The sequence below is a fragment of the Oncorhynchus kisutch genome, unplaced genomic scaffold, assembly GCF_002021735.2.
Source record: "Oncorhynchus kisutch isolate 150728-3 unplaced genomic scaffold, Okis_V2 Okis05a-Okis16b_hom, whole genome shotgun sequence".
NCBI lineage: Eukaryota > Metazoa > Chordata > Actinopteri > Salmoniformes > Salmonidae > Oncorhynchus > Oncorhynchus kisutch.
The window spans coordinates 853,102-872,955 of record NW_022261982.1 but is presented as its reverse complement, the minus strand read 5'-3'; the positions used below and the strand labels follow the sequence as shown (position 1 = coordinate 872,955).

The following is a 19,854-nucleotide window of genomic DNA, read 5'->3' as shown; positions in this document are numbered from 1 at the left end:
CCTATATAATGATGTGCAGGCGGCAGGGTGGTTAGTGGTTAGAGCGTTGGACTAGTAACCGAAAGGTTGCTGACAAGGTACACATCTGTCGTTCTGCCCCTGAACAGGCAGTTATCCCACTGTTCCTAGGCCGTCAGTGAAAATAAGAATTTGTTCTTAACAGACTTGCCTAGTTAAATAAAGGAATTCTTGTATTCACATCTTTAAAGGGATACTTCTGGAATGTGGCAATGAAGCCCTTTATCTACTTCACCAGAGTCAGATGAACTTGTGCATACCATTTTTATATCTGCCTGCAGTTTGAAGGAAGTTACTAACTAGCGTTAGCACGGTTGCGGCCAACCATCCAGTCACATGCTAGTAGTCATTGAGTTTGAGTTTATTTTTATTTTTACAGGGACAGTGCACATTAATCAACATTTCAGTAAAAGTGCCGGTTTTTGCCAGCCGGCTAATTTTCAACCGCAGTCCCTGGGCAGGTTATTAAAAACAATTACAATATAGACAATAGCAACATAGAACAAGCAAGACATAGCAACATAGGACAAGCAAGACATAGCATACAGACAGAGCAACATAGGACACGCAAGACGTAGCATACAGACAGAGCAGCATAAAACAAAAAGCAGCAAGCCAAAATTCATAAAAGCAACAAAGTGTTTCCACACCTCACAAGCTACAGACAACAGACAACATGGAGACATTGCGCTAGCGCTAGTTAGCATTGGCTCACTAAACTACCTCTATCATTCTGGATGCAGAGACATACAACTTGTATCCACGGCGGCAGGTAGCCTAGCGGTTAAGAGCCCTGGAGCACTAACTGAAAGGGTGCTGGTTCGAATTCCTGAGCTGACTAGGTGAAAAATCTGTAGATGTACCCCTGAGCAAGGCACTTCGCCCTAATTGTTCCTTTGAAATGATGACTAAAATGTAGAAAGTAAATACAAGCCACAAGTTCACCTGATGTAGATTAAAAAAAATAAAAGGCTTCATTACTAAATTCCCTAATAAGGCTCTCTACTAACCAAATTCCGTTTGGAGTGACCTGAGTGCGCGCATAAAAGATTGGTGTGAAAAAAATCGATTATTTTGGCTTCTAGGCAAAGTGCGGATGAAGGAATTCATGCAAACAGATTATCTAGAAAGAAGAGACACTCTCCTTTATTTGACCTGCACGTGGTTAAAGTTGGAACACTTAGTAGGTGAATGTTTTTGGTGTTTAACTATATTTTTTAACCTTTCTTGGAACAAACTCAAAGGCTTGGCGTTCTTTAGGAGCTCACCTGTTCACCTGCCTTACTGGGATGAGTTGAAACACATAGGCCCTATGCCAGCTTGGCTCTTGTTATCTTGATTTTGGCAAGACATCTTACCATATGCCATATAAAAAAGCACAATGTGAAATTTCATTCATTGAAATATTTGCCAATGTATTGTCTAATTTTAGAAAGGAAGGATGGATGTTTGTTTGCCAGGGAATTTGATACAGTAGATTGTGTCTGACTGACAAAGCCAGGGTGCTGCACCTGGTTGAACAATGCATGTCCATCCTCACTGCATCTGACAGAACCACCAGGGCCAGTCTCTGATGTCCTGCAAGCCAACGCCAGATTCGGGTACTTTCTGAGGTTGTTCCCACCTGGCTTGGGCCCTTCAGAGGGGAATCCAGTGAGATTCGGTAAAAAGCACTCCTCTCCCCTCCACCTTATGAGTTTACAATTGGCTACATAACTGCCCATGTTGTGTCCTTAAACCTCTATTTTAATGATATAAAACATGTCAGTGGAAAATGAAATTTAACTGTGGATCATTGATAAGATGAGTTTATATATAAGTTATCTGAAAGACCGTTCCACTTCAAACATTAGCCTATCTGCTACTTTTGATGTAGCCATTAGTAAACGTGTGGAAAGTGCATTTCAACAGGCTGTAGCACCTGTATGTTACTGTCTATCTCACCATTCAGTTATTCAATATACCATCGCAGGCACGCATGACGGATCATATAGCACTCATAACCAGCCTTTGATTTGGGGGACCACCGGGATAAAGGATGTCCTTAGGATCTATTGATGCGTTCACTGCAAATGGAATTTTACAGTATGCTGATATTGCACATTAGAAAGCCATACATCTCTATTCAGCCAGCCCATTTGCCTAAGCGTGCATATAGTGACGTGTGTCTGTCTTTACATGTGCTGGTAATGGTGACTAAATATTGTCAACAACTTTAGAAAAACAACTTGGGAAAATGTGGGTCTGAAAAAAGAGAAAGGAATGCTCTGTATAAATTAATTTGCTGCGGGTAAAGTGAGAGCAACATCTCTTCTGCTACAGTTCTAAACGACACGAGTGGTCGTTTGGTCAAACCTCATTGCGCAGGCGTGGCGTTTCGTTGCTAGACGCTCTGACGCACACACAGCAAGAAAGCAAACACGCTTCAGTCGATGGGAAGCGCAGAACTTTTTTGGGCGAAGTCTTTAAATTGAAAAATAGGTATAGTATGGCATCTTCAGTGTGATTTTATTGATAAAAAAATCTAAAATGATTCGTGTTTAAAATTATAATCTTATTCTGTGTTATTTGAGAGTATGACGATATTTTCCCACATCAAATGCGATGTTATTGGCTCCTGTTTTGTGTGATAGAGATTTTAACCTGGTCTCCAAAGCACCTGTCTGACCCATGTTTTGACTGCCGAACGGTTTCTGAGTCTGAACATCCCAAGGATGGAACCGATCTAGAACAGTGGTGTTTCCCCTAGAATAACGTAAATATAGCTATTATCATTAAATACTACATTTTTTAATTAAAGTGAGATGTTTTCAATTTCATCAGATGCGCATTTTTTTATTAGGCAAGTCAGTTAAAGAACAAATTAATATTTTCAATAACGGTCTAGAAACAGTGGGTTTAACAGCCTTGTTCAGGGGAAGAACGACAGATTTGTCAACTCGGGGATTCGATCTTACAACCTTTCTGGTTTCTAGTACAACGTCCTAACCACTAAGCTACCTGCCGCCCAATGCAATGCTTGTGCATTAATAGCCTTATAGTGCATCGAGAAAAACGGAACTCACAATTCTATTGGAAACACAGCTCGTGGAATTACACTCAAGAATGTCACACAGGTATTCTATTTTGTTTTATCTACATGATGTATCTCATATTGTGCAAATGCTGTAACCAATGTTGTGGCTAGACTATATAGGCCTATAGGACACTTGGAAAGATCGAAATGACATCCACAGACATATCCAGGAGAGGCACTGCACAACTCTAAACAGAGTCAACCACTTATTCAGTTGTGGTCATACTTCCTTTATGATTTCCTGACTATTAAAAGGGCTATGGGAGAGCAGCAGTTTGCGAAAGAGAGAGGAAGTCTACATTGTGTTTTGCTGTTCCCATAACAACAGACAGTCATGTTTGTATCAACCTGGCTAAGCATTTCAAAAGCAGTTAGTCTGAGCTATATTTCCCATCCCTAGATGTTGTTACTGAAATGTTACCAGACAGCTTTATTCACAGAAATATGTCTACTCACTGAGGACATGTGAAACAAAATAAAGCCTAATCCTTTATTTCCTGGTCACCTGACCGGTATAAGCCTTTGTGATTTGTTGACCTTGTAGTTTTTGGGGTTTCATTGGGGGTCCTTTGAATTATTTTGACTTCACAGCATTGTTGCCTGGGCACTAGTTGGGTATCTGGTTGAATTCCCCAACACCCTCTCATTTTTATTGTAACGTCCCCCTCAGAAATGTCCTTTCAGCCTAGTCCTCACTACACCTCCCCCATTCCCACCCACTGACCCCTGGCAGCTTTGATTCAACCAGTCCCTTAATTAACAAGAGTGGGCCATGGAAATGCTGCCTTTAGGGTAATGACATAGGCCTCATAGGAATATGAAAGGAGCGTGGTTTCACCATTGTAAGGCTCAGCTCTTTTAGATATACAGAGGCAGCAACTATGATAAAAGTTCAAAGAAAATCATTCCATGTATACAGATGTAGGAGCATCATTTTATCACTCTTTGTTTTGTTGCTGAGAATTTTCCAGCACCGCAGGAAATGCAGAAGAGCTTTGTGATTCACATAAATGAACTGAAAACCCACATTAACACACGGTTATATTAACAGTATTGCACTTTTCATGTAGCCTACTTCTGGCCAGATTATGGACTAAATGTTAAAATCTGTTAAAATCCTGTTGCTACAGGATTATTTTGCTGTGACAATATAGGTCAAATTAAGATCCTACATCTGTAGGCCTATAATGGTTATTTGTTGATGGCTGTTAGGGAGTGACATTAGGGATATCTAGCGGCCATTTTTGTTTTCTTCTATGGCATTGATAGTTCTATGTGTCAACAAACTCTAATTTTTACAACAGCTAGGCTGAGGTAGGAAGGTATTTTTATACCTACAGTAAATATCAACTATGACCAAGAAGACAAGTGCACCCCTCTCATTCCCAGGTGTTTTAGCCAGGTGGTGTTAGGCTTGTTTGAAGGTTTTTGACAATCTAGTGCAAAGTGAAATAAATAGGTGTTAGAATCCTTCAATCCTTTTAATGGTACTTATCAGACATTACCTGGAGAGACAGCTCTGCCAAGGGCAGCTATCCTGAAGCAGGTGACAGTTCTACCTTGGCCTTTGTCCGTCCAGAAAAGTAAGAGAGAAAAGTGATAGAGAAAGAGCCAGACATAGTAAGAAAGAGAACTCTCCCCTCGAAATATGTCCAATATGTCCATCCACATACAATATGCCCTTCCCCTTCGCTCTCCCTTCTCTTCCTCCTTCACTTCCCCTTCTCCTCCTTCCTCTCCTCCTTCTCCTTCCCCTCCTCCTTCTGTTTCCCCTTCACCTTCTCTCTCCTCCTGTTCTTTCTCCTTCCCCTCCCCCTCATCCTCTTTCCCCTTTGCTCTCCCTTCTACTCCTCCTTCACTTCCCCTTCTCCTCCTTCCTCACCTCCTTCCCCTCCTCCTTCTATTTCCCCTTCACCTTCTCTCTCCTCCTGTTCTTTCTCCTTCCCCTCCCCCTCATCCTCTTTCCCCTTTGCTCTCCCTTCTACTCCTCCTTCACTTCCCCTTCTCCTCCTTCCTCACCTCCTTCCCCTCCTCCTTCTATTTCCCCTTCACCTTCTCTCTCCTCCTGTTCTTTCTCCTTCCCCTCCCCCTCATCCTCTTTCCCCTTTGCTCTCCCTTCTCCTCCTCCTTCACTCTCCCTTCTGCTTCTCTTTCCCCTCCTTCTCCTTGTCCTTCTTCTCAGCTCCTACACCAGGATGTGGGTCCAGGCCCATGGAGCCTTGGAGGACCTCCTGGTGGATGAGCACCCTCCCACTGCCCCTCGGCCGCTGAAGGACCGGCTGCAAGTCTTCCAGGGCCTGGCCACCTTCTACCTGAAGTACCTGCAGATCTTCCGCAGCCTGGAGGCTGTCTATGACCAGATAGTTCACCCCCAGAAGAGACGCATGGTCAGGCACGTGTTGGACGGCGTGATGGGTAGAATCCTGGAGCTCAAGAATGAGATGGTGGAGCTGGAGTTCTCAGAGTTCCACTACTTTGATGATGTGCTGCAGGACCTCAAGCTGACACCTGTGAGTCAGTGGTACTGTACCGGGGACTGAGTGATAGGACGTGAAGGGGGAATGAGGAAAAGGACTTTCTGTATCCTGACAGTCATTTTCAAAGTATTTGGAACTCACCCCTTTAACTCAGAGATTCTACCTTTTGAATCACACACAACGACAGAGAAATATTTATGCAATATTATATTTTGCAGGAGGACCTGGAGGTGCCCATCCCTCAGTATTTTGTGAGAGAGAAGATGCGTGTGCTGCGGGACAGAGAGAAGATGCTGGCTCATGTCATGGCTAAAGGGGGACACATTGAACAGGTTGAGCAGGTAAGAGAAACACACTATCAGACTCCCTTATGTAAGGAATTATTACAATTGTTACCATGAAATTCATTAAAAGAAATACGGTTACCTCAGCCTAGATATATAGTGTGGATGTAGAATCAAATATTAACATTACTCTAGTCTCACACAGCAGATGCTTCTTCCCCAAGTTGTATGCCTGGGGAGGAGGTTAACATTACTCTAGTCTCACACAGCAGATGCTTCTTCCCCAAGTTGTATTCCTGGGGAGGAGGTTAACATTACTCTCATAGTTTTGAGGTCCTGTCCCTCTTATGTCTATACTGCTGTCTGTGTCAGGAGGTGTCGGTTCAGACCATGTGTCTGGAGGAAGCTGTTCGGGTCCTTCAGGTTTGTGAGCGGGCACGGCAGGGTCGGCTCAGGCATCGCTTCATGAAGGAGATACGGCAGGCTGAGGAAGAAGGGAGCCAGGCCAAGAGCCAAACACCCATCAGCACCCTGGACCCCGACCAGGCTGCCACATGCATTCAGAAGGTAAGGAGTGTAGTATACTTATTGTTTCGTTTCTCATATATTGTCCGCAAACTTTACTTTCAATACCAGGCCTACATCTCCAATTGCTGTTGAACAGTACTGACTGATGTTTTAATACGAGTGAACCACTAAAGACACAGCCAACAGTCAGGGAAGCTGATTAACTGGGTTAAAGTAACTGTCCAGTGTTTCCAGATTTTTATGAAATATTACTTATAGTTAATTACAACATGAGTGAAATAGTTTTCCTTTTTCATTTATTAAGTATGTTAAAACGCAGCTTTTCTGTGTTGGAATGGTGTGGGCGTTAAAAATATTCATGTAAGTAGACCACTGATTGGCCAGCTCATCCTCAGGATGATGACGTCATCCTCTAGAAGGAAATAATAAGCATTTTTGAAATGGTCTGTTTGAGATACAAGTTTGAGTTGTTTTGAAAAAAAAGTGTTTTTTTCCCCAATTTATACTTTGTCCACAAATACAAGTATTGGATGAGTTAACAACATTATTTGAGTATGAGTTAACTTTTAAAAGTGAGATTTTCACTGGAAATTTACTTTAATATGGTCACAAAGGCTTGTAGTTCATCCCACTCTCTCTAGTCAGAGGGTTGTAGTTCATCCCACTCTCTCTAGTCAGAGGGTTGTAGTTCATCCCACTCTCTCTAGTCAGAGGGTTGTAGTTCATCCCACTCTCTCTAGTCAAAGGGTTGTAGTTCATCCCACTCTCTCTAGTCAGAGGGTTGTAGTTCATCCCACTCTCTCTAGTCAGAGGGTTGTAGTTCATCCCACTCTCTCTAGTCAGAGGGTTGTAGTTCATCCCACTCTCTCTAGTCAGAGGGTTGTAGTTCATCCCACTCTCTCTAGTCAAAGGGTTGTAGTTCATCCCACTCTCTCTAGTCAGAGGGTTGTAGTTCATCCCACTCTCTCTAGTCAGAGGGTTGTAGTTCATCCCACTCTCTGTAGTCAGAGGGTTGTAGTTCATCCCACTCTCTCTAGTCAGAGGGTTGTAGTTCATCCCACTCTCTCTAGTCAGAGGGTTGTAGTTCATCCCACTCTCTCTAGTCAGAGGGTTGTAGTTCATCCCACTCTCTCTAGTCAAAGGGTTGTAGTTCATCCCACTCTCTCTAGTCAGAGGGTTGTAGTTCATCCCACTCTCTCTAGTCAGAGGGTTGTAGTTCATCCCACTCTCTCTAGTCAGAGGGTTGTAGTTCATCCCACTCTCTCTAGTCAGAGGGTTGTAGTTCATCCCACTCTCTCTAGTCAGAGGGTTGTAGTTCATCCCACTCTCTCTAGTCAGAGGGTTGTAGTTCATCCCACTCTCTCTAGTCAGAGGGTTGTAGTTCATCCCACTCTCTCTGTAGTCAGAGGGTTGTAGTTCATCCCACTCTCTGTAGTCAGAGGGTTGTAGTTCATCCCACTCTCTCTAGTCAGAGGGTTGTAGTTCATCCCACTCTCTCTAGTCAGAGGGTTGTAGTTCATCCCACTCTCTCTAGTCAGAGGGTTGTAGTTCATCCCACTCTCTCTAGTCAAAGGGTTGTAGTTCATCCCACTCTCTCTAGTCAGAGGGTTGTAGTTCATCCCACTCTCTCTAGTCAAATGGTTGTAGTTCATCCCACTCTCTCTAGTCAGAGGGTTGTAGTTCATCCCACTCTCTCTAGTCAGAGGTTTGTAGTTCATCCCACTCTCTCTAGTCAGAGGGTTGTAGTTCATCCCACTCTCTCTAGTCAGAGGGTTGTAGTTCATCCCACTCTCTCTAGTCAGAGGGTTGTAGTTCATCCCACTCTCTCTAGTCAAATGGTTGTAGTTCATCCCACTCTCTCTAGTCAGAGGGTTGTAGTTCATCCCACTCTCTCCAGTCAGAGGGTTGTAGTTCATCCCACTTTCTCTAGTCAGAGGGTTGTAGTTCATCCCACTTTCTCTAGTCAAATGGTTGTAGTTCATCCCACTCTCTCTAGTCAAATGGTTGTAGTTCATCCCACTTTCTCTAGTCAGAGGGTTGTAGTTCATCCCACTTTCTCTAGTCAGAGGGTTGTAGTTCATCCCACTTTCTCTAGTCAAAGCCAAACCACCTCTTGATGAATTGCTCAAAGATGGGTAACAGAATACCATCTGTATAAAACTCTGCTAGACACTTGGACTGAGTCCAAGTCCAAATCGATGGCTGCTTTTACTTTGTATGGAGAAATGGGTCCAAGTGATATAGTTTTCTGCCTGCTTTGCAAAAAGGCACAAGAACTCCATCTCAACAATGTTATCTCAATGTCACCTCTCTGTTGTTGGTTGGTTCAGAACCAGAGTACCACCTAGATGTTCTCGTACAGACACCCAGATGTCAAAACGCGGGGTCATCACATTACATGATCAGCAAGGTCATGGAAACAAACACCTAAAATTCAGACTCCCTTTCAGTTCCCCCCACCATTCTCTCTCATCGGCCCAAGTGTAAACCATCTCTGGCCTAACAAAGCCACTGGGCACATTGCTTTCACAGAGGAATCAGGTGTGTAGATATTTTATGGAGAGGTTGGATCATGTATCGTTATAATAATGTGTCATGGCTGAGGTAGTGACAAGTGGTTCTGTTGACCTGACCTGTTAGGGTTCATGTTCAGGTCAGAGCGCTGGGTCAATGTTAATCCCTGTCTTGCACAAAGGACGGTATCGATCAAACACTGTTAGACAAACCTGACTTTGTAAGCAGCACCTTGGTAGAACAGGACACTACTTTTATATCAGATGACACCACCACTGTGACTGATACATAGAGGCTCATTCCTCCCTGCAGTAGTGTTGCATTCCTCGTCTATGTGGGGGGAGATATCATTGTAGCAGACCAGACAAAGAGAGGGGTCTCTTCTACGGGGGGGGGGGGGGGGCAGGTGTTATCATGAGTAGCGTCGGTCTCCTGGATGTTAGCTGCCTGCCAGCCTCCGGGTCCTGAGTGTTTGGCATTTGTCGGGCTCTGCTCAGCTCTCAGCTGTTCATGCAATGCAGTATGGGCATGCTGGTTATACAATCCCCTTTTGTCTGTCCCCTTGTGTTGTGTTCTACTTGTCTCGTTTTATGTTCTATGTGTGTCTTGTTTTGGGTTCTAGGTATGTATTTTTGTGTTCTAGGTGTCCTGTTTGTCTGGTGTGTTCTAGGTGTCCTGTGTTGTGTCCTAGCTGTCCTGTTTTTCTGGTGTGTTCTAGGTGTCCTGTGTTGTGTCCTAGCTGTCCTGTTGTTCTGGTGTGTTCTAGGTGTCCTGTGTTGTGTCCTAGCTGTCCTGTTGTTCTGGTGTGTTCTAGGTGTCCTGTGTTGTGTCCTAGCTGTCCTGTTGTTCTGGTGTGTTCTAGGTGTCCTGTGTTGTGTCCTAGCTGTCCTGTTGTTCTGGTGTGTTCTAGGTGTCCTGTGTTGTGTCCTAGCTGTTCTGGTATGTTCCAGGTGTCCTGTGTTGTGTCCTAGCTGTCCTGTTGTTCTGGTATGTTCCAGGTTTGGCGGGGCTACAGTCAGAGGAAGAGGACCAGGAGAGAACGGCTGGAGGAGATGATATTTCTGGGAATGGTGGGTGTACTTGTTCACTGTTCCCTCTACCAGGACTGTGTTGGGTAACAAAGGGGCAGGGTTATTCTGAGTCAATAAACACAGACATGTCTGTATTGGGAAGGTCAGCCAATCAGTACCAGTGGTGATATGCCTTGGTGCCATGGTAACTATGTTTATCTTCCCTTTGTGCTAAATCTCTCTCTCTCTCTCTCTCTCTCATTAAATGTAAGGGGCTTTATTGGCATGGGAAACATTGCCTAAGCAAGTGAAATAAACATTAAAACAGTAAACATTACATTCACAAAAGAATAAAGACATTTCAAATGTGATATTATGTCTATATACATTGTTGTAACAATGTGCAAATAGTTAAATTACAAAAGGCAAATAAAAGGTGTTTGTTCTTCACTGGTTGCCCTTTTCTTGTGGCAACAGGTCACAAATCTTGCTGCTTTGTGGATCTGTGTAATCTGAGGGAAATATGTGTCTCTAATATGGTCATACATTTGGCAGGAGGTTAGGAAGTGCTGCTCAGTTTCCACCTCATTTTGTGGGCAGTGTGCACATAGCCTGTCTTCTCTTGTTAGCCAGGTCTGCCTATGACGACCTTTCTCAATAGCAAGGCTATGCTCACTGAGTCTGTAAGTCAAAGCTTTCCTTAAGTTTGGGTCAGTCACAGTGGTCAGGTATTCTGCCACTGTGTACTCTCTGTTTAGGGCCAAATAGCATTCTAGTTTGCTCTGTTTTTTTGTTAATTCTTTCCCAATGTGTCAAGTAATTATCTTTTTGTTTTCTCATGATATGGTTGGGTCTAATTGTGTTGCTGTCCTGAGGCTCTGTGGGGTCTGTTTGTGTTTGTGAACAGAGCCCCAGGACCAGCTTGCTTAGGGGACTCTTCTCCAGGTTCATCTCTCTGTAGGTGATGGCTTTGTTATGGGAGGTTTGGGAATTGCTTCCTTTTAGGTGGTTGTAGAAAATCTTTCTGGATTTTGATAATTAGTGGGTATCGGCCTAATTCTGCTCTGCATGCATTATTTGGTGTACTACGTTGTACACTGAGGATATTTTTGCAGAATTCTGCATGCAGAGTCTCAATTTGGTGTTTGTCCCATTTTGTGAATTCTTGGTTGGTGAGCGGACCCCAGACTTCACAACCATAAAGGGCAATGGGTTCTTTTACTGATTCAAGTATTTTTAGCCAGATCCTAATTGGTATGTCGAATTTTATGCTCCTTTTGATGGTCCTCGTCTCTCAGATCGTTCACAGCTTTGTGGAAGTTACCTGTGGTGCTGATGTTTAGGCAGAGGTATGTATCGTTTTTTGTGTGCTCCATGGCAAAGGTGTCTAAATGGAATTTGTATTTGTGGTCCTGGCGACTGGACCTTTTTTTGAACAGCATTATTTTGGTCTTACTGAGATTTACTGTCAGGGCCTAGGTCTGGCAGAATATGTGCAGAAGATCTAGGAGCTGCTGTAGGCCCTCCTTGGTCAGAGACAGAAACACCAGATCATCAGCAAACAGTAGACATTTGACTTCAGATTGTAGTAGGGTGAGGCCGGGTGCTGCAGACTGTTCTAGTGCCCTCGCCAATTCGTTGATAGATATGTTGAAGAGGGTGGGGCTTAAGCTGCCTCCCTGCCTCACCCCACTAATCTCTATAGCTGTGTCTGGTCCTCCCTGGTCCTCAGGTCCCTCCAGAGCAGCAGCAGCAGAGGCCCAGCGTGGCCCAGCTGAAGGCCCAGCAGGTGGAGACGACTCGCAGGCTGGTCCAGGAGGAGAATGAGGCTGAGTACCAGAGGGCCCTGGTCAGCATCAAGGAGTCTGTGCGTGCCGTGGACGGCCCTGATCTACGGGAAACCCTGCAGGAGCAGATCAGACAGTGGTTTATCGAGTGCCGGTGAGACAGGCAGGCAACGGGGAAGTCTGTCTTCTTTCACAGTAGCTGTTTCTTTTCTGTGTTATCTTCTCTCTCTGCTCAAACTAACTCCTGCCTCTTTCACTGCCATGTCTCTGAGGTTATCACACCCATAGACTCTTCCTGGCTCCTGCCAAACCCTTCACCACCAGTATGTATCTATCCCTGTTCGTGTCATGAAGAGGAGGTTGGAATGGAAAAGGGGAGAGGGAGGACAAGAGCAAAAACAGAGTGTTATTGTGAGGCCTAATGGCTGTTAGGTGCAGGATATGTCTTCCCCTCTATGTGTGTGTGTCAGGATATGGCCGGAGGAATGGAGTCACAGTCAGTGGCTATGTGTGTCTTCCCTCTGTGTGTGTCTTCCCTCTATGTGTGTCTTCCCTCTGTGTGTGTCTTCCCTCTATGTGTGTCTTCCCTCTAGGTGTGTCTTCCCTCTATGTGTGTGTGTCTTCCCTCTGTGTGTGTCTTCCCTCTATCTGTGTCTTCTCCTCTATGTGTGTCTTCCCTCTATGTGTGTCTTCCCTCTATGTGTGTGTGTCTTCCCTCTGTGTGTGTCTTCCCTCTATCTGTGTCTTCTCCTCTATGTGTGTCTTCCCTCCATGTGTGTCTTCCCTCTATCTGTGTCTTCTCCTCTATGTGTGTCTTCCCTCTATGTGTGTCTTCCCTCCATGTGTGTCTTCTCTCTGTGTGTGTCTTCCCTCTATGTGTGTCTTCTCCTCTATGTGTGTCTTCCCTCTATGTGTGTCTTCCCTCCATGTGTGTCTTCTCTCTGTGTGTGTCTTCCCTCTATCTGTGTCTTCTCCTCTATGTGTGTCTTCCCTCTGTGTGTCTTCCCTCTGTGTGTCTTCCCTCCATGTGTGTCTTCTCTCTGTGTGTGTCTTCCCTCTATGTCTGTCTTCCCTCTGTGTGTGTCTTCTCCTCTATGTGTGTCTTCCCTCCATGTGTGTCTTCCCTCTATCTGTGTCTTCTCCTCTATGTGTGTCTTCCCTCTATGTGTGTCTTCCCTCCATGTGTGTCTTCTCTCTGTGTGTGTCTTCCCTCTATGTGTGTCTTCTCCTCTATGTGTGTCTTCCCTCTATGTGTGTCTTCCCTCCATGTGTGTCTTCTCTCTGTGTGTGTCTTCCCTCTATCTGTGTCTTCTCCTCTATGTGTGTCTTCCCTCTATGTGTGTCTTCCCTCCATGTGTGTCTTCTCTCTGTGTGTGTCTTCCCTCTATGTCTGTCTTCCCTCTGTGTGTGTCTTCCCTCCATGTGTGTCTTCCCTCTAGGTGTGTCTTCTCCTCTATGTGTGTCTTCCCTCTATGTGTGTCTTCCCTCTATGTGTGTCTTCTCCTCTATGTGTGTCTTCCCTCTATGTGTGTCTTCCCTCTGTGTGTGTCTTCCCTCCATGTGTGTGCGTCTTCCCTCTATGTGTGTCTTCCCTCTATGTGTGTCTTCCCTCTATGTGTGTCTTCCCTCTATGTGTGTCTTCCCTCTGTGTGTGTCTTCCCTCCATGTGTGTGCGTCTTCCCTCCATGTGTGTCTTCCCTCCATGTGTGTCTTCCCTCTGTGTGTGTCTTCCCTCTGTGTGTGTCTTCCCTCTATGTGTGTCTTCCCTCTATGTGTGTCTTCCCTCTGTGTGTGTCTTCCCTCTAGGTGTGTCTCCCCTCTATGTGTGTGTGTCTTCTCCTCTGTGTGTCTTCCCTCCATGTGTGTCTTCCCTCTGTGTGTCTTCCCTCTGTGTGTCTTCCCTCTATGTGTGTCTTCCCTCTGTGTGTGTCTTCCCTCTATGTGTGTCTTCCCTCTGTGTGTGTCTTCCCTCTAGGTGTGTCTCCCCTCTATGTGTGTGTGTGTGTCTTCTCCTCTGTGTGTCTTCCCTCCATATGTGTCTTCCCTCTATGTGTGTCTTCTCTCTATGTGTGTATTCTCTCTATGTGTGTATTCTCTCTATGTGTGTCTTCCCTCCATGTGTGTCTGTCCCTCCTACGTCTGTCTTCCCTCCATGTGTGTCTTCCCTCCATGTGTGTCTGTCCCTCCTATGTCTGTCTTCCCTCCTATGTCTGTCTTCCCTCCTATGTCTGTCTTCCCTCCTATGTCTGTCTTCCCTCCTATGTGTGTGTCTTCCCTCCATGTGTGTCTTCCCTCCATGTGTGTCTTCCCTCCATGTGTGTCTTCCCTCTATGTGTGTCTTCCCTCTATGTGTGTCTTCCCTCTATGTGTGTCCCTCCTCTGTGTGTCTTCCCTCTGTGTGTCTTCCCTCCTATGTGTGTCTTCCCTCTGTGTGTCTTCCCTCTATGTCTGTCTTCCCTCTATGTGTGTCTTCCCTCTATGTGTGTCTGTCCCTCCTATGTGTGTCTTCCCTCTATGTGTGTCTGTCCCTCCTATGTGTGTCTTCCCTCTATGTGTGTCTTCCCTCCATGTGTGTCTGTCCCTCCTATGTGTGTCTGTCCCTCCTATGTGTGTCTTCCCTCTATGTGTGTCTTCCCTCTATGTCTGTCCCTCCTCTGTGTGTCTTCCCTCTGTGTGTCTTCCCTCCTATGTGTGTCTTCCCTCTGTGTGTCTTCCCTCTATGTGTGTCTTCCCTCTATGTGTGTCTGTCCCTCCTATGTGTGTCTTCCCTCTATGTGTGTCTTCTCTCTATGTGTGTCTGTCCCTCCTATGTGTGTCTTCCCTCTATGTGTGTCTTCCCTCCATGTGTGTCTTCCCTCCATGTGTGTCTGTCCCTCCTATGTGTGTCTTCCCTCTATGTGTGTCCCTCCTCTGTGTGTCTTCCCTCTGTGTGTCTTCCCTCTGTGTGTCTTCCCTCCTATGTGTGTCTTCCCTCTGTGTGTCTTCCCTCTATGTGTGTCTTCCCTCTATGTGTGTCTTCCCTCTATGTGTGTCTGTCCCTCCTATGTGTGTCTGTCCCTCCTATGTGTGTCTTCCCTCTATGTGTGTCTGTCCCTCCTATGTGTGTCTTCCCTCTATGTGTGTCTTCCCTCCATGTGTGTCTTCCCTCTATGTGTGTCTTCCCTCTGTGTGTCTTCCCTCTGTGTGTCTTCCCTCTATGTGTGTCTTCCCTCTATGTGTGTCTTCCCTCTATGTGTGTTTGTCCCTCCTATGTGTGTCTTCCCTCTATGTGTGTCTGTCCCTCCTATGTGTGTCTTCCCTCTATGTGTGTCTTCCCTCCATGTGTGTCTTCCCTCTATGTGTGTCTTCCCTCTATGTGTGTCTTCCCTCTATGTGTGTCTTCCCTCTATGTGTGTCTTCCCTCTATGTGTGTCTGTCCCTCCTATGTGTGTCTTCCCTCTATGTGTGTCTGTCCCTCCTATGTGTGTCTTCCCTCTATGTGTGTCTTCCCTCCATGTGTGTCTGTCCCTCCTATGTGTGTCTTCCCTCTATGTGTGTCTTCCCTCCATGTGTGTCTTCCCTCTATGTGTGTCTTCCCTCTGTGTGTCTTCCCTCTATGTGTGTCTTCCCTCTATGTGTGTCTTCCCTCTATGTGTGTTTGTCCCTCCTATGTGTGTCTTCCCTCTATGTGTGTCTGTCCCTCCTATGTGTGTCTTCCCTCCATGTGTGTCTTCCCTCTATGTGTGTCTTCCCTCTATGTGTGTCTTCCCTCTATGTGTGTCTTCCCTCTATGTGTGTCTGTCCCTCCTATGTGTGTCTTCCCTCTATGTGTGTCTGTCCCTCCTATGTGTGTCTTCCCTCTATGTGTGTCTTCCCTCTATGTGTGTCTTCCCTCTATGTGTGTCTTCCCTCTATGTGTGTCTTCCCTCTATGTGTGTCTTCCCTCTATGTGTGTTTGTCCCTCCTATGTGTGTCTTCCCTCTATGTGTGTCTGTCCCTCCTATGTGTGTCTTCCCTCCATGTGTGTCTTCCCTCTATGTGTGTCTTCCCTCTATGTGTGTCTTCCCTCTATGTGTGTCTTCCCTCTATGTGTGTCTTCCCTCTATGTGTGTCTTCCCTCTATGTGTGTCTTCCCTCTATGTGTGTCTTCTCTCTATGTGTGTCTTCCCTCTATGTGTGTCTTCCCTCTATGTGTGTCTTCCCTCTATGTGTGTCTTCCCTCCATGTGTGTGTCTTCCCCTCCATGCTAGCTGCCTATTAGTGAATTCCAGGGTGATTTATGGTTGGCCAGCGGTGGGTGCTGCCTGCCTACCCAGTAGAGCAGGAACAATGGACATAAGTCATCCAGGCTGGAGAGCCCTGGGGAGTGAACAGAGAGAGAACAGCTCCCATGGGGACGAAGCAATGACCCACAATGGCCCTGGCCTCCACATTCAGCCCCAGTCTGCATCCCAAAAGGCACCCTATTCCCTAAATAGTGTACTACTTTTGACCAGAGCCCTATGGGCCCATTTGGGACGCATCCCCAGTGTCTCAGGCTCCAGCCTGGCCTCCACGGCCCTGCCCTCTGCTGTGACCTCGGCTGAGCTGCTGACAACATTATACGCACCGTGACGGATGGATGAGGTGGTCACACCCTCCAGGGTAGTCTAAACTCTAAACCCTGTCGGTACAGCTTCCTCAACCTGTCTGATGTGAATCTAAACCCTGTTGGTACAGCTACCTCAACCTGTCTGATGAGAATCTAAACCCTGTCGGTACAGCTTCCTCAACCTGTCTGATGAGAATCTAAACCCTGTCGGTACAGCTTCCTCAACCTGTCTGATGAGAATCTAAACTCTGTTGGTACAGCTTCCTCAACCTGTCTGATGAGAATCTAAACCCTGTCGGTACAGCTTCCTCAACCTGTCTGATGAGAATCTAAACCCTGTCGGTACAGCTTCCTCAACCTGTCTGATGAGAATCTAAACCCTGTCGGTACAGCTTCCTCAACCTGTCTGATGAGAATCTAAACCCCGTTGGTACAGCTTCCTCAACCTGTCTGATGAGAATCTAAACCCTGCCGGTACAGCTTCCTCAACCTGTCTGATGAGAATCTAAACCCTGTCGGTACAGTACAGCTTCCTCAACCTGTCTGATGAGAATCTAAACCCTGCCGGTACAGCTTCCTCAACCTGCCTGATGAGAATCTAAACCCTGTCGGTACAGTACAGCTTCCTCAACCTGTCTGATGAGAATCTAAACCCTGTCGGTACAGCTTCCTCAACCTGTCTGATGGGAATCTAAACCCTGTCGGTACAGCTTCCTCAACCTGTCTGATGAGAATCTAAACCCTGTCGGTACAGCTTCCTCAACCTGTCTGATGAGAATCTAAACCCTGTTGGTAAAGCTTCCTCAACCTGTCTGATGAGAATCTAAACCCCGTTGGTACAGCTTCCTCAACCTGTCTGATGAGAATCTAAACCCTGTCGGTACAGTACAGCTTCCTCAACCTGTCTGATGAGAATCTAAACCCTGTCGGTACAGCTTCCTCAACCTGTCTGATGAGAATCTAAACCCTGTCGGTACAGCTTCCTCAACCTGTCTGATGAGAATCTAAACCCTGTTGGTAAAGCTTCCTCAACCTGTCTGATGAGAATCTAAACCCCGTTGGTACAGCTTCCTCAACCTGTCTGATGAGAATCTAAACCCTGTCGGTACAGTACAGCTTCCTCAACCTGTCTGATGAGAATCTAAACCCTGCCGGTACAGCTTCCTCAACCTGCCTGATGAGAATCTAAACCCTGTCGGTACAGTACAGCTTCCTCAACCTGTCTGATGAGAATCTAAACCCTGTCGGTACAGCTTCCTCAACCTGTCTGATGTGAATCTAAACCCTGTTGGTACAGCTTCCTCAACCTGTCTGATGAGAATCTAAACCCTGTCGGTACAGCTTCCTCAACCTGTCTGATGAGAATCTAAACCCTGTTGGTAAAGCTTCCTCAACCTGTCTGATGAGAATCTAAACCCCGTTGGTACAGCTTCCTCAACCTGTCTGATGATAATCTAAACCCTGTCGGTACAGTACAGCTTCCTCAACCTGTCTGATGAGAATCTAAACCCTGTCGGTACAGCTTCCTCAACCTGTCTGATGAGAATCTAAACCCTGTCGGTACAGCTTCCTCAACCTGTCTGATGAGAATCTAAACCCTGTCGGTATAGCTTCCTCAACCTGTCTGATGAGAATCTAAACCCCGTTGGTACAGCTTCCTCAACCTGTCTGATGAGAACACAAACATTTTGAGGCCAAGAGGAGAGGACCAGATTTGTAGGAAGTTGGAAGCTAAACGTTGGTTCACAGGGTTGCTCTAAGGTTTAGGATAATGAGAGCTGGAAGGGAAGTGAGGGATACATAGTTTGGCGTTCCAAAGAGCAATTCCTGGTCGGGTGATTATTTTCTCTCCACATTGAGATAACTGCTCCATGACATGAACCACCCCTAATTAGTGGAAGTATCTGAGGCATTTAGTAAACCATTAGGAGGGTCTGCCCTCTGGTGACCTTGTTGGAGGTCTGCCATCTAACTCTCAGTGTGACATAGTACAATTCATCAAGAATGATACATCTGTAATGATCATTTAAGAACAGGAAATATCTCAGATTGCGCCTTTAAAACATGCTATTTATTGTAGAGATGCCACTGGAAAGTTTCCTGACTTCCCCAATGCTGAGGATGGGGGATCAACAGCCATATTTGCACAGAAGACACCTGACCAGGTAGACTAATGACCCATGGTCCTCATCTAATGTACAGACAGTTAACAAAAACTCTGTTTCCTTTTCTATGCTCATCTCATGTCTGTTCCTGATAGGTCGCTGCAGAATTAGCAGCGAAAGAGGAAGAGAAGGAGAAGAAGAGGAAAGACAACATAAATAAAGATAAGAAGGGTGGGAAGGACCGCAAGGATCAGAAGAAAGACAAGAAGCGGAGAAGCAAACAGAAGAAAGGAGGAAAAGAAGAAGGAGAGGTGGGCTCAGACAAGGCTTGGCCAATAGTGGCTCATGTTATTAAACAGACAAGGCTTGGCCAATAGTGGCTCATGTTATTAAACAGACAAGGCTTGGCCAATAGTGGCTCATGTTATTAAACAGACAAGGCTTGGCCAATAGTGGCTCATGTTATTAAACAGACAAGGCTTGGCCAATAGTGGCTCATGTTATTAAACAGACAAGGCTTGGCCAATAGTGGCTCATGTTATTTTTTATTTTTATTTTTTTTATTTCACCTTTATTTAACCAGGTAGGCTAGTTGAGAACAAGTTCTCATTTGCAACTGCGACCTGGCCAAGATAAAGCATAGCAGTGTGAGCATACAACAAAGAGTTACACATGGAGTAAACAATTAGCAAGTCAATAACACAGTAGAAAACGAAGGGGGGGTCTATATACAATGTGTGCAAAAGGCATGAGGAGGTAGGCAAATAATTACAATTTTGCAGATTAACACTGGAGTGATAAAAGATCAGATGGTCATGTACAGGTAGAGATATTGGTGTGCAGAAGAGCAGAAAAGTAAATAAATAGAAACAGTACGGGGATGAGGTAGGTGAAAAGGGTGGGCTATTTACCAATAGACTATGTACAGCTGCAGCGATCGGTTAGCTGCTCAGATAGCTGATGTTTGAAGTTGGTGAGGGAGATAAAAGTCTCCAACTTCAGCGATTTTTGCAATTCGTTCCAGTCACAGGCAGCAGAGTACTGGAACGAAAGGCGGCCAAATGAGGTGTTGGCTTTAGGGATGATCAGTGAGATACACCTGCTGGAGCGCGTGCTACGGATGGGTGTTGCCATCGTGACCAGTGAGCTGAGATAAGGCGGAGCTTTACCTAGCATAGACTTGTAGATGACCTGGAGCCAGTGGGTCTGGCGACGAATATGTAGCGAGGGCCAGCCGACTAGAGCATACAAGTCGCAGTGGTGGGTAGTATAAGGTGCTTTAGTGACAAAACGGATGGCACTGTGATAGACTGCATCCAGTTTGCTGAGTAGAGTGTTGGAAGCCATTTTGTAGATGACATCGCCGAAGTCGAGGATCGGTAGGATAGTCAGTTTTACTAGGGTAAGCTTGGCGGCTTGAGTGAAGGAGGCTTTGTTGCGGAATAGAAAGCCGACTCTTGATTTGATTTTCGATTGGAGATGTTT

At 45.7% G+C, this 19,854-nt stretch overlaps 1 protein-coding gene across 1 annotated transcript in view; it reads left to right on the top strand.

The window, feature by feature from the left end:
• The first annotated feature begins 2,508 nt into the window (after window positions 1-2,508).
• drc11 (dynein regulatory complex subunit 11) overlaps window positions 2,509-19,854 on the top strand; it is a 68,563-nt gene continuing 51,217 nt past the window's right edge. Inside the window, 8 exon segments of the mRNA XM_031813532.1 lie at window positions 2,509-3,134; window positions 5,277-5,604; window positions 5,790-5,912; window positions 6,228-6,422; window positions 9,896-9,967; window positions 11,640-11,848; window positions 18,345-18,429; window positions 18,525-18,680. Coding sequence (XP_031669392.1) covers window positions 3,124-3,134; window positions 5,277-5,604; window positions 5,790-5,912; window positions 6,228-6,422; window positions 9,896-9,967; window positions 11,640-11,848; window positions 18,345-18,429; window positions 18,525-18,680 — 1,179 coding nt within the window. The 5' untranslated portion in view covers window positions 2,509-3,123.